The sequence below is a fragment of the Gossypium hirsutum genome, chromosome A04 (assembly GCF_007990345.1).
Source record: "Gossypium hirsutum isolate 1008001.06 chromosome A04, Gossypium_hirsutum_v2.1, whole genome shotgun sequence".
NCBI classification, from domain to species: domain Eukaryota; kingdom Viridiplantae; phylum Streptophyta; class Magnoliopsida; order Malvales; family Malvaceae; genus Gossypium; species Gossypium hirsutum.
The window spans coordinates 76,379,922-76,393,519 of record NC_053427.1 but is presented as its reverse complement, the minus strand read 5'-3'; the positions used below and the strand labels follow the sequence as shown (position 1 = coordinate 76,393,519).

The 13,598-nt window shown below is 29.1% G+C and overlaps 1 protein-coding gene across 4 annotated transcripts; it reads left to right on the top strand.

Moving 5' to 3' along the window:
- The first annotated feature begins 2,617 nt into the window (after positions 1-2,617).
- On the top strand, positions 2,618-5,117 carry LOC107930152 (26S proteasome non-ATPase regulatory subunit 7 homolog B). Of its 4 annotated transcripts, none has more exons than XM_016861729.2 (9): positions 2,618-2,984; positions 3,222-3,314; positions 3,433-3,514; positions 3,603-3,699; positions 3,886-3,909; positions 3,999-4,104; positions 4,248-4,379; positions 4,721-4,806; positions 4,896-5,117. In XM_016861729.2, the coding sequence occupies exons 1-6, from the start codon at positions 2,798-2,800 to the stop codon at positions 4,062-4,064; spliced, it is 549 nt and encodes a 182-aa protein (XP_016717218.1). In that variant the 5' UTR covers positions 2,618-2,797; the 3' UTR covers positions 4,065-4,104; positions 4,248-4,379; positions 4,721-4,806; positions 4,896-5,117. The 4 variants fall into 4 exon arrangements, with proteins under 4 accessions (XP_016717218.1, XP_016717216.1, XP_016717215.1 ...); XM_016861727.2 differs by having other exon boundaries at positions 3,886-3,961; positions 4,046-4,104; XM_016861726.2 differs by having other exon boundaries at positions 3,886-3,961; positions 4,046-4,104; positions 4,248-4,608.
- The last annotated feature ends 8,481 nt before the right edge of the window (positions 5,118-13,598 follow it).

The window sequence follows — 13,598 nt, the reverse complement described above, 5'->3', positions numbered from 1 at the left end:
CTTAGCACTTCTACATACTACGTTCTATCTTTCCATCTATCTTCTTTATTTTCTTCCTTATTGTTCTAATCGTAGATTTATTATGCTATTTTAATTATCTTAGTTATTTATTTTAATTGTTTTATCTAACTTGGATTTGATTGCATTTCAGGTTGTATTAAAAATTCAAATTTTTTCCGAACGTGTAGAGTCCTAAGTCAAATTCGCGACTTTGACAAACTTTATAATTCGCTTACGCATTCATTCATCTCATTCTTTATCAAAAAGTTTGCATACTTTATAAAGTAAAGAAATGACAATTGGATTGCCGCTAATTGGCGATACAAATGTCATATGTGATGCATGCATGAAAGGCAAGCAACACTAGATTTCCATTCCCAAGAGGAGCCACTGGAGAGCAAGAGAGAGATTACAACTAGTTCATGCAGATCTTGGCGGCCCAATTATACCTGCCTCTAGCAGCCATAAAATGTACTTATTGTGTTTTGTTGATGATTTTTCTTGAAAAACATGGATTTATTTTCTTTCGGAGAAGTTGGAAACATTTATCACTTTAAGCATTTCAAGGCTCTTGTAGAAACAGAGATTGGAAAGTTTATTAAGTGCTTGAGAACAGATAGAGGAGGGGAGTTCAATTCTACAGAATTCAATGTCTTTTGTAAGCAACAAGGCGTGAAGAGACAATTGACAACAGCCTACACTCCATTGGTATGATTTGGTTAATTAATAATTTTGATTTCTTTAAAATTTATTGTTGACAAAAAGTAAACGAAAGTATTTAGTTCTGTTTCGGAAACATATTTTCTTTTCTTTTATTTAGAACTTGCGAATTCATTTATTTAATTATCACTTTTTTTTATTTATTTCATTTAATATTTGGTATACATTTATAAATATAGAATATATTTATGTTGTTTTTTATTATAGTTAATAATTTGACAAATAATTCTAAGATGTTTCTTTAAAATATATTTGAATTATTCTTATTCAATTCTTTATTTGTTTATATATATTTGAAAATATTGTTACTAATCATCTAAGTTTAGATTATATTTATTTTATATACATTAAATATAATTTTAAAAGAATGTTAAAAAAATCTAAATTTTATAAAAAAGCATTTTAAAATAAAACTTAAGTATATTTTTATAAGTTTTTTTTTATATATTTCAAATATTTTCTCATCAATAATTTTAAATAATATGTCATTGTTTAAATAATAATATTTTTTAATATATATGAGCAGTGCATCCTATTATAGAAAATTAATATTTACATAATTTAAGCGCCTAAATTACAGTTGCAGCCACTCAATAATTAGTAATTTTTTTTTGTCACTCAACTACAAAAAGCTATAAAATAGATTTTTTAATTATTCAATTTTTTCTTTTTTGGTTATCAGTCGTTAAATGGTTGATGGGGAGATGATGTGTTAGCTTTTAAAATTAATATAATAGCAATTTTAACCCTCAACATTTATACATTATATCAATTTAATTCTGATTCTAAAAAGTTAACCATCAACGTTTACATATTGTATAACTTGGTCTTTCTCTTTTTCTTTTTCTTTTTTTCTATTTTCCTTTTCTTTGTGTCTCTTCCACCTAAAAGTCTAAAAAAAAATCTATCAACTAAAATCTTAAAAATCAACTAAATTTAATTGGAAATATAATAAAAATGGATACACCTGAAAATCTCAAGATAATAAATTTTCATCCTTTCTCATTTATTTAAAACTAATTTTCAGTGTCATTAATAAAAGTAAAACTCTAAAAAAAAATTATACAATGCGTAAATGTTGAGAGTTAATTTTTTTGAAACTAAGACTAAATTAGCACAATATATAAATGTTGAGAGTTAAAATTGCTATTATACCAATTTTAGAAGTTGTCAAGTATTATTTAGGTTAATAATTTAACAACGGGTGATTAAAAAAGATAAATTTTGAATAGTTGGGTGACCGAAAAAAAAATCAAATAGTTGAATGATCATTTTATAATTTTTCATAGTTGAATAACAAAGAAAATAGTTTGGTGATATTTTCACTTAAAACTAAAAAACTATATTTTTTTGGGTAAATTGCATCAATGTTACTAAACTATTAGTACTTTTACATTTTGTCACTCAACTTCAACAGTTACGAAATGGTCATTCAACTATTTAAAAGTATTCGTTTAAGTCACTGGGCTGTTAAAATCGTTGTTATATGGCCTTCTCTATTCGCACCGTTTGTATTCTTCTAAAGTTCAATTTTTCTCAAGAAATAGCTTTAAATGCCACCAATATGCGAATCAAAATCTAAACAGTTTTTTTCTTTAATCTTTGACATTAACTGTCAAATCGACTTGAACTTAAAGAATGTTCTTCTACTTATCGATGAATACTGATCTATCTTATCGATTATCAAATTTTTGCTTTGAGTTCGCTACTTGAAATTTTTTAAAAAAAATTAATAATCTAATAATTTAAATAATTTTTTAAAAATATTTTAGTGACTTAAATAATTTTTTAAATAATTTAGTGATTTAAATAAAAATTTTAAATAATTTAATAATAATTTTGTAAAGTTGAATATCCTAAAATGTAAATTTAGTAATGGTTTAGTAATTTTTGGTGAGGTTTACCCATATTTTTTTTTTCACAATATTTTTAAAAACCAGTTTTTGCAAACCAAGCAGAAGATTCGGTGTTTATTTGGTTTCCTTTGCGGCAAGAAATACAGAGTAGAGATTAGAGAACAAGGCAGGCAAGGCAAAGCAAGAAGAAAAGGCAGAGAGAGAAAAGGACTAAAATAGAAATGGACGTGATCAAAACACAGCAAATATCGCCTCGGCCGATTGAGAAGGTGATAGTCCACCCTTTGGTTCTCCTCAGTATCGTGGACAACTACAATCGCGTCGCCAAAGACACCCGTAAGCGCGTCATCGGAGTCCTTCTTGGCACCTCCTTCAAAGGCACCGTTGACGTCACCAACAGCTATGCAGGTTCCCCCTTGGTTTCTTGGAAATTCCTTCTAGATCTGCTTTGTTTTGATTTCTGATTTCGTAATGCTGTCTTCTGAAATCTTATCTTCTTATCCATGCAAGATTACTCCTTTTGAGATTAAATTTTGGGTTTTAGGGTTTTACTTTAAGGACTGTTGAGTTTGGGTTTAAGGCAATTTGTTAGGTTCCATGACCTAAATTTCCGTATTATTATTATTATTATTATTCAATTTTCAGTGCCTTTTGAGGAAGATGAGAAGGACCCGAGTATATGGTTCCTTGACCACAACTACCATGAATCAATGTTTTCAATGTTCAAAAGGATTAATGGTAACTCTTTTCTCAACTTGGCCAATTTTAATTTCTTATTTATTTCTCCTTTCTTGTTTTGGATGCGGGGAAGTTATATTCTTTCTCTGGATTTCTGAACCTATGAGATCTGTTGCAGCCAAGGAGCATGTTGTTGGTTGGTATAGCACTGGCCCAAAATTACGGGAAAATGATCTAGACATTCACAGATTATTCCACAAGTATGATTCTTTTGGGTTTCATTTCTTATTTAGCTTTTCATGTCATTTTGAAGTTCATTCCATTGATTGACTGCTTTTGGTGTTTCAGCTATGTCCCAAATCCTGTCTTGGTGATTATTGATGTCCAACCTAAGGAGTTGGGGATACCCACTAAGGCCTACTATGATGTTGAAGAGGTCAAGGAGGTATGGACAATTAGGATGCGCCTTCTGTGTGTGTGTGTGTAGCCAGAAGGGCTTAAACTGTTGAGGCAGATAGGCACCCCTTTGGATGTTAAATGAGACTGCAACTATAATAACCTTTCTCTAAAGAGTGCCACCTTTTGTTCATATTTGGTGAGCATTTGAACTAATACAGCAGTAATGTTGCAGAATGCTACTCAAAAGAGTCAAAAGGTTTTTGTTCATGTTCCATCTGAAATTGCTGCTCACGAAGTTGAGGAGATTGGTATGCCATTTGATGAAATTTGGTGTCATCTTTTCAGGATATTACCCTTGTGGTTAAGATAACCCCTTTTTCACTTGCAAACAGCAGTGAAACACTTGCTTAGGGATGTAAAGGATACAACAATTAGTACACTTGCAACTGAGGTTTCTTTTTTACTTCCGTCTCAACTTATTTTATTGTCAAATCTAAATACCTTCGTAATTAAAGCTTTTAGTTTTGTGGAAAATTGAAGCTCTATTTGAACAATGAGAAAAAGTGTGTACATATACCTTAGTCTTTTCTACAGGTCACAGGGAAACTCACAGCTTTGAAGGGTTTGGATGCGAGGTTACGGGAGATACGCGGTTACCTTGATCTTGTTATTGATGAGAAGCTTCCTTTGAATCATGAAATACTTTACCATTTACAGTTAAACTAAGTTGAGTGAAAGCTGAAAATGAAGCTAAAGATATTTTACAATTATGAACTTTAGGTTTTAATATTCTGGATTAGCTTAATGTATCTAGAATATGAAGTGGAGTATATATACTTGTGAATGTTTTCTGGTTAGTGTCCATCTTGCTCCTGGTCTGCTATGTTAAAACTACAGGATGTGTTCAACTTACTGCCAAACCTAAACGTAAATGATTTAATCAAGGCTTTTGCAGGTAATACAAAATTAACGAGTGTCAAAAATTGCTGAAAGTGCTCATTTTTCAGATTAGATGGCGATATTTGTTAAGTTTTGAAGTTCTGATCCAGATTTTCCGTTTATTGCAGTACAAACAAATGATATGATGTTGGTTATATATCTGTCGTCTCTCATTCGAAGTGTAATTGCACTCCATAACTTGATCAACAACAAGGTGAGAAACCAACTCGTAATATCACCATTATATTAGAACCATGCTGGAGCATGTGGATGGTGTTTTGACTGGCAACATTTGGTTTTCAGATGCTAAACAAAGAACATGAGAAAGCTGAGGATGCAAAGCCGGCAACTATCCAAGCTGCCAGTTGAAGCTGAATATCATCTTGGGTTTCATAGATTTGACATTCTTGAGATTTTGTATCCTTAGATCAGTCGGATATCCCCAGGCTCCAAACATGATATTTTATCCTCTTTGTTTTTCATACAACTGCAGACTGGTAATGAAGTGTCCCTCCATTAACGTTATACAGTATGTGGAAGCCAATCATTTGAGTTTTAGATACTGTGTTCTCCCCCACCCAACCCCCCTCCCCCCGGCCCAGAAAAAAAATTGTATTTAATTCGTAGCAGTTTGGGTTCTATCTGTTTTGATCATATAATTCACTTTAGGATACCTGAAGGTAATCTCAAAATTTTCTAAGGTTGCGTTTGGGATCTAGTATTTCAGAATTTGGATTAGATTTCAAAAATTATGTAAATTATTTAGAAATATATGTGATATTTATAAATTCATGGATTTGTTAGAAGCTTGTTTAATAATTTATTTTAAATCTTTAAAGTATTTTTAGATTCGATAAATTCATGTTTTTATGTATTTTTTCTATATTGAATCTAATTTAGTTTGTCTACATTTTTATCATTTCCCTAAGTATAAAAAAAGAATGTTAACGTTGATAAAAAATGCTTGGCGGGGCCTGAAGCTGGAGGTCGACTTACAGCTGGGAATCGAAGTGAAGCAAAGAAAATGAAAATCTAAAAACATTGGCCCAATCGCTTATTCCTTTCTCTGGTTTTTAGGTTGGCACAAATTTAGTTATTTGTTGTCCGGCAACCTCGGGCAGGTTACCAACTCAAACCAAAAAAAGAAAACAACGAAATGCATATAAAAGTCCAGGTTGGTTAGATTTAAAGGTAGAAAAAATGTAGTTTTATTGGATTTCATTTTTGACTTGTTCCAGTTTGGCTAGTTTTATTGGATTTCTTTTTTGACTTGTTCCAGTTTGGCTTTGGATAAATTGTGATTTTGTAGTCTGAAAGTATATTGATGCTGTTGATTCGGATATGTATTAATAACTCCTTTTCAACCTGGAAGAACCCCATCACCCGCAAATCAACTGCTCCCATAAAAGTTGGTTAGAAACAGAAGAGGAAAGTGCACGGAGGAGGGGGAGGGTGATCTTATTTTAATTGTACCAATGGCTCCAATTGAAGGTGTAATATAACTAATGCCACAACTGATGAAGTGGTGAGGACACTTCAATTCTTTGTCATTTGTCATTCAGTTAATGAGAAATAGGATTTGCTGTTCTATTTTTTTTTTTTGGAGGGGGGGAGGGAGATGGTAGCACGTAGTGGCGAAGTCAGAACAATTTTTTAGGGGATCGAATAAAATTTTAATTTTTTATAGTCTATATCTTTATAATTTTTAAAGAATTAAATCGAATTTTTATAATTTTAAGGGGGCTAAAGTACAATTTTACCTTTAATAATTTAAAATTTTTAAAAAAATTTAAAGGCTTAAATAATAATTTTACATTTTATGGAAGGCCAGGGCAATGCTATCCCGCTCTAGATTCGCCACTGGTAGCACATTAGGGAGCTGCCTGAATGACAAGAAACTTGGGACAGGGAACTGATATTTTAGGCAAGGCATTATTTATTTTAGCTAAAAGCTACATATCATTGTTGATTTTAAGTTGAATCTGAATCATTAGGTTAATCTTGTAAGTCACAATTGCATGATGAATCCGCTTCTACTTATCACCCACTATGGAGTTAAAAAATATAGATGGTGCTTATATTTGCTCTACTTGTTTGGAGCTAGGTGTAATTTGTTTTACCATAAGGTGTCTATTAAATGTGTATGCATGCTGTCATTTGTTATTCATTGGCTCATTTTGCGGGTAATTAGACGTTTTGTTGGTTGTCAGGCTGACCTCTTTGTGTGTATAAGTTTGTCTACTTGTCCCCGGCAGTTCACTTTGTTTATATTACTCCCCTTTTTTACTTCTCGGCTCATAATTTCTTTGGATTTATTCCTTACAGAAGCTTCTTAACAAATTTGCAATAAGTAGACAGCTGTTTCGCAAGCTAATACTTTTGTCTTATTTCTTGTTTCTTCTAAAGAGGCATTCGCAGTATGTGAGAATTATTCACCTCCTTCAACATTCCTTCAGGTTCAAGTGCTCAACCCTCTATTGAGTCCCTGCCATAGAAGGGTTCATAAGATTTTTCTCTTGGACATCACTAAATTGTAGGAAACTTGTGTTGCAAGTCATAAAATGAAGAGGATTTGGAATAAAAACTTGAGGTGTGGAAAACACTTAAAAGATTTTAAGTTTACATCTAGGATATTACAAGTTATAAATAAAATAATGAAAATAGTATTATTGAGTATTATATGTACATTATATGTTTTTCATCGAAGTAAGTATAACTTAATATATAATTTATAACATAAGTTATCTATTTATCATAACATAATAACTTTTCATGAAATCATATTTTTTTCATTTCTAAACTTTTCAGTAAAGCTATGTCATTACATAAAAATTTATTGCACCACCAAAATCCATATTAAGTGCAAATATTTTGACCACATATATAAAGCCCAATAGGTAATCCATCTATTCCCACCCAACTCAATTACATAAGTTATAAAAAATTAGTTATTTAAATTTTTTATACTATATAACAATATCAGATTACTACCCTTGCAAACTATTAACACAAATTGTGCAGCTAATAATCAGGCAATTGCGAGGAGTTACTTAAATTATTCCATGAAGTTCATGTAAATAAACCTACGGACACTGAATGTACTTTTTTCATCTGGTATTTTTACACATACATACACACATATATATATATTTCTCTCCCAGAAGGACTGCAATTCTAGCTAGAACATGTAGAAACCGAGTTTGATCTTGACAAAGATGAAGAAGTATTCAAGAACTGGATGCAATCTTCAATAGCTTCGGCATGATGAGACTCAGTAGATTCCGTCAATGAATGTGGCCTCGGCAGATTCGAAGAAGAAACCTTATGCCGACAGCTCCTTCGAATGGATTCAAAACGCAAAGCAGTTGCAACTTTAGCTCCGACACGCCCCAACAATGCTTTTGCTGGTATAAATCTTGGTCTTTTGACGAGCCTAAACATAAACATCCCAACGACGAGCATCCTGTTTCTATTACCTGATCTTCTTCTGCAATTGCCACTGCCCCTTTTTTTCAGAAACATTATTGTTGGCCTTTGGTTGATGTCTGGATTGAAACTCACCTGCTTGTTTCTTCTTCTTCTTCTTCACATACAGAAATTTTGGGAAGATAGTAGAAAAAGGTTTTTCTAGGTATTTATGTTAGTAGTTTGCAATGTTATAAGTATTCTAAATTGCAAAGAGATACATAATTTAGAGAATTTAAATAAAAAATTCTTTATTATTTGTGTAATTAAATTAAGTGTTCAGCCCACTATGTAAGTGAGCTCTCCTTGTTGGTTCTATATATATCGGTCAAAAGATAAAGCGATATGGAAAGTGATTTACGCCTCAAATAAAAAGAAAAAAAGATAAAGCGACAAGGAAAATGATTCACGCCTCAAGATAAAAAAATCATGCAACAAAAGATAAGTTATTCATTGGAATGAGTAATTGGGTTTGTGAGGTGACCATAGATGTTGACAGAACATTTTGGCTAACTCTTTAACTCCACTTTTTCAACAGAGGTTTCAAAAATTTTCACATACAAAACGTGCATGAGCCATGCAGCAGCCGTGTTTGAATGTATAAATATTGCTATTTATCTTCAAAATTGTCGCATTAATGAAGCCAAACTCACCATCAGATAAAAAGATATGATACGCCATTGTTCGTCGGAATTAGGGTTCATCATTCATAGATTCTGATTTCAGGGTTCCATAATAGGGTTTAGTTCAACGTAGTAAGTTCGTAAGAAGAAGACTGGTAGGCGCAAAGAGGAAAAAGGGGACAGGCACTCACTGCTCTTTGTAGTAGTAACAAACAAGGAAAAGACAAGGGGACAAGCACTCAAATACTCCTTGTAGCAGCAGCGTTGCATTTGAGGTACAATGTCATAGCTTACCTTTTTTAGCTTTTATTGGCCATTCTAATCTTTGATCTGTTCTGGAAATAGAAGTGGTCCATTTTCTCGAATACATGTTTATTAGAGGGCTTCCCATTAAGCTCCCTTGTTAAAAAAAAAAAAGAAAAAGAAAAATCCTTCATATTCTTTTGGAATTTTCTTATAATTTTCTTTTATTCTTTCTAAAAATTTCTGGTATCCAATACTTCCCGAGAAAATTTTGATATTTCCACGTAATTTTTTATACTCCATAATTATAAGTAAATTTTCATAATTTTTTTGTATCTCCTTAGAAATTTTACTGAGTTTTAGCACGGAATTAATTTTGGGTATAATTTTTTTTGTATATATATATTAATAAATTTTAAAAAATGAAAAATTTGTTATATATATTAATAAATTTAAAAAATGAAAAATTAAATAAATAAAACAAAATTTATAAGACGAATAAATATTTGGTAGTCCCTCATATTTTTTTGGTAATCTCACATAATTTTTTGCACAACCTCAATATTTTTGGAAATCCCTCATATTTTTAAGTAATCCCAATGTTTTTTTTTTCATATATATATATATTCTCTCATAATTTTTGATAAAATTTTGATGGAATTCCAGAAAAAAATATGATGAAATATAAAAAAAATATGAGGGAGAGGGAATACCCATAAAATATTAATCCAAACAATTCTAAGAGTATATAAAAAAATATATGAGGAAGTATATAAAAATTATAAGAGATTATCAACTATTGATTCATTTTATAAAATTTATTTTATTTATTTAATTTTCGCTATTTTTAAATTTATCCTTATATATAATATTTTTAGTACCAGTATGTAAAATTAATAATTTAAAAAATTATCATTCCGTTAGCAAAATTTTCTTAAAATTTATTAATATGTTAAATAATATTTTTTTCACTAAAAAATATATTTTTTATCCCAAATCCTTACTTCGAAAGCATACAAAACAAATTATGAAAGAATACAAAAAATTATGAGAGCATACCAAAAATATATGAGGGAGTGTAAAAAATTATGAGGAAATATAAAAAAAAATGAGGAAGTATAAAAAATTATGAGACTAGTACCAAAAATTTAAGAGGAATACCAAAATAATCCGAGGAAGAGCAAACAAAAATGGGGAATATAAAAAACTATAAGTTGTGTATCAAAATTTATGAGGGTATATAAAAAAACAATGAGGATACTAAAAATTAGGAAAGAATATCAAAATTTTTGAGGAAATACCAAAAAAATATAGAGAAAGTCCTAGAAATTATGAGGGAATATAAAAAAGACTGATGAAATACCAAAAATTAAGAGAATGTACCAAAAATAGAAGTGTTTATGGGTTGAGTTGAGTTCGGATCGGGTCTAAGCATGATATTAATATAATTTATGTTTATCCAAACCCGGCTTGACTTAAAATATGGGCCTAAAATTTTGCTCATGTCCGTCTATATTTACAAAAGACTAACCCAAACTCATTTTAGACACAACCATATTATTTTTAATTTTTTTAAAAATAATATATTATTTTAATTTAGTATTTAAAAATTTTTTATTTTTATTTAAATTTTTATATAATCATCTTAACATTATTTTAATGTTTACATTATAGTAGTATTATATATTTAGTATAGATTTATTTTTTTAATATGTTATAAATTATATAATATATAAAAATTCATAATATAAAGTATTATAAACTTTAAAATAAGTCGGGCTAGGGCCTTGAATGTTTAAGCCCAGCCCGAGCCCGATCCTTATTTTAACAGGCTTAATTTTGTTGCCTAAGCCTATTTTTGGGGCCTAATATTTTTACCAAACCCTCCCATAATTCGGGCGACCTTGAAGCTTGGACGGATAGTCCAATTCATGAATAGATCTAACCGAAATTTATGAGAAATTACCGAATATTGGTTCATCTTATAAAATTCTATTTATTTAGTTTTTAATATTATTAATTTTATATACTCTTAGTACCAGATATAAATTTGAAAAATTAATACTTTAAAGATTACCAAATATTAGCATGAGAAAACAATAACTTAAAAGTTGCTAATTTTTTCCATTACAAAATTCCATTGAAATTTTTTAATATTAACAATAGTATATTTTTTTACTCTAAAACTATAATTCGTTCTAAATCTTCATTTCGAAACCATAGTAAAATTTACCAAAATTATGAGAAATACAAAAAATTATAATAGGGTGCCAAAAATTCTGAAGAAACACTAAAACTTATAAGAAAGTACTAAAAAACATGATTGAGTACCAAAAATTATGAGAGTCTACCGAAAGTTAGTTGGTACTGTTAAATTTATTTAATCTTTCAAAATTTTAAAAATTAGCATTATATATAATTTATTCAGTACTAAATATTAGCATGAAAAAGGTAATTTATAGGTTAACCAATATTTTTCATTACGAAATCTTATTGAAATTCCTTAATATTCAAAATTAATATTTTTTTACTTCAAAATTATATCTCGTTTTAAAACCTCATTTCGAAACCTACAAAAAAATTATAATGCAATACCAAAAATGTAAAAAAAAAAATATGAGAATATACAAAATATTATGAGAGAATACAAAAAAATATGAGAAAGTACAAAAATTTCTAAGGCTATACCAAAAATTCTAAGGGAACACAAAAAAAATAATGAAATATTAAAAATTATGAGAAAATACCAAAATATTTGAAGGATACTAAAATTTAGGAGGAAATACCAAAAAAATAAAGGAGTGAAAAAAGAAGAAGGACAAAAAAATTGGTTGGTCTTATTAAAATTGTTTCATTTATTTAATTTATCATATTTTTAAACCTTATCATTACATAGAAAAATTCCGTACCAAACAATAGCATGAAAAAATAATAATTTAAATGTTACAATTTTTTATCCATCTACAAAATACCAATGAAATTTATTAATATTCAAAAATAATTTTTTTTACTTCAAGATTATATTTCTTGTTCCAACTTCCATATTCTCATTTGGAATCTGTACCAAAAATTCAAAGACCATAATAAAAATTATGAGAGAGGATCAAAAAATTATAAAGGTGTATTAAAAATAATGAAGGAATACCAAAAAATGAGGAAATATCAAAAATTATAAGAGAAATACAAATGGTTATCGTCACTAAAACTCCATTCGTCATCAATAATTTCATTCGAAAAATGAATAGCTCTTCATTAGTGCCTTCATCTATTTCTATTTTGAGTATATTTTAGAGTAACAAATGATTTCATGAGTCGGTTTGGACTTGTGTTGTCTTAAATTATATATATATTATTTTTCATTGTTTAATAAATATTCAGTTTTAAAAGTTTTTGTCTACTTCCGTTGCACATTTTTTAGTCTTACTCATGCATTTAGTCTTGCTTTTGCAAATAATTTTAAGAATGGTTTTATCGTTGTCATATTCAATTTGGTGGATACTAGATTCTTTTGTTGATTATTTTTTTGTCGCGTTGGACCTTCCTGGACTTACCGTATTAAGTGCTTACAATCACTCTAAAATTGTTTATTTGAATTGTGACAAAGTCAATTGTTAATGTAGTATAACGTTCATTTAATTATCAGATTAAAACCTTTATTGTTTCTTTCTCAAAATATATAGTCTCAGAATAAATTAACGAATTTCCTTTTAAAAAGTAAATGTAATTTATAAATCCGAAATGAGTTCCACGTGAGATAAGCAATGGAACATCACTGTTTTCGATCATAAATCCAAGTCTTCTTGGTTTTAGGCCAAAAAGTGGGCTGAGCTAAGGCTTAAGCCTTAAAGTTTATCAATCCATGCATGGATTTGACCTTAATATATGATTTGGCATAAACCTCACAGGATTAATATAATTTTTTATAATAAAAAAAATGAGACATGATTATCCACTTGAAATCAAATTGCATGTATTATCCAACAAGGCAATTCAAGGTTTGATTCTATTCCGAGCATATCCACTTGAAAACCAAGCTTGATTTGTCTCTATACGCAACTCCAGATTTTATTTCCAAAACAAACCAACACAATTGGAATGTAAAGGAGAAACAATGCCAGATCCAATGGTCAATTTATTTCCTTTATAAATTGAAGCTAACAGATGTCTTACTCAATTAATAAGTTAATTTCTTAAAGAAAAAGAACACACAAAGATTATTTCAAACTGTACCAAAACAAGCAAAGGAAAGCATATTCATGGAATATCCCAATATTTCCACAGTTTTATATTTTCTTCAAATAAAAACATATATAATTATAGAAATAAATCCATTTGACAGAAATCTCCTTTGTGTCAGATGTTTGTTTGTAATTAAAGGATGATCGAACTGGTTCATTGCAAATATGACAATGTACTCGATCGAGATCAGTATTATATATATTTACTAATTTTAAGCCATTTATTAATGTATAAATTAATTATAATATTAAGAGCCATCAAAATCTGTCAATTTTTGAATTTAATAATTAGTTATTTAATATTTAACATATAAAATAATTCATATACTTTTAATTAATAATATAGTGTAAATTAGTACTTATATAGTACGGATTTATTGTATTTAAATTAAAAATATATTTAATTAATTAATATTTTTTTAAATATAAAATATTTG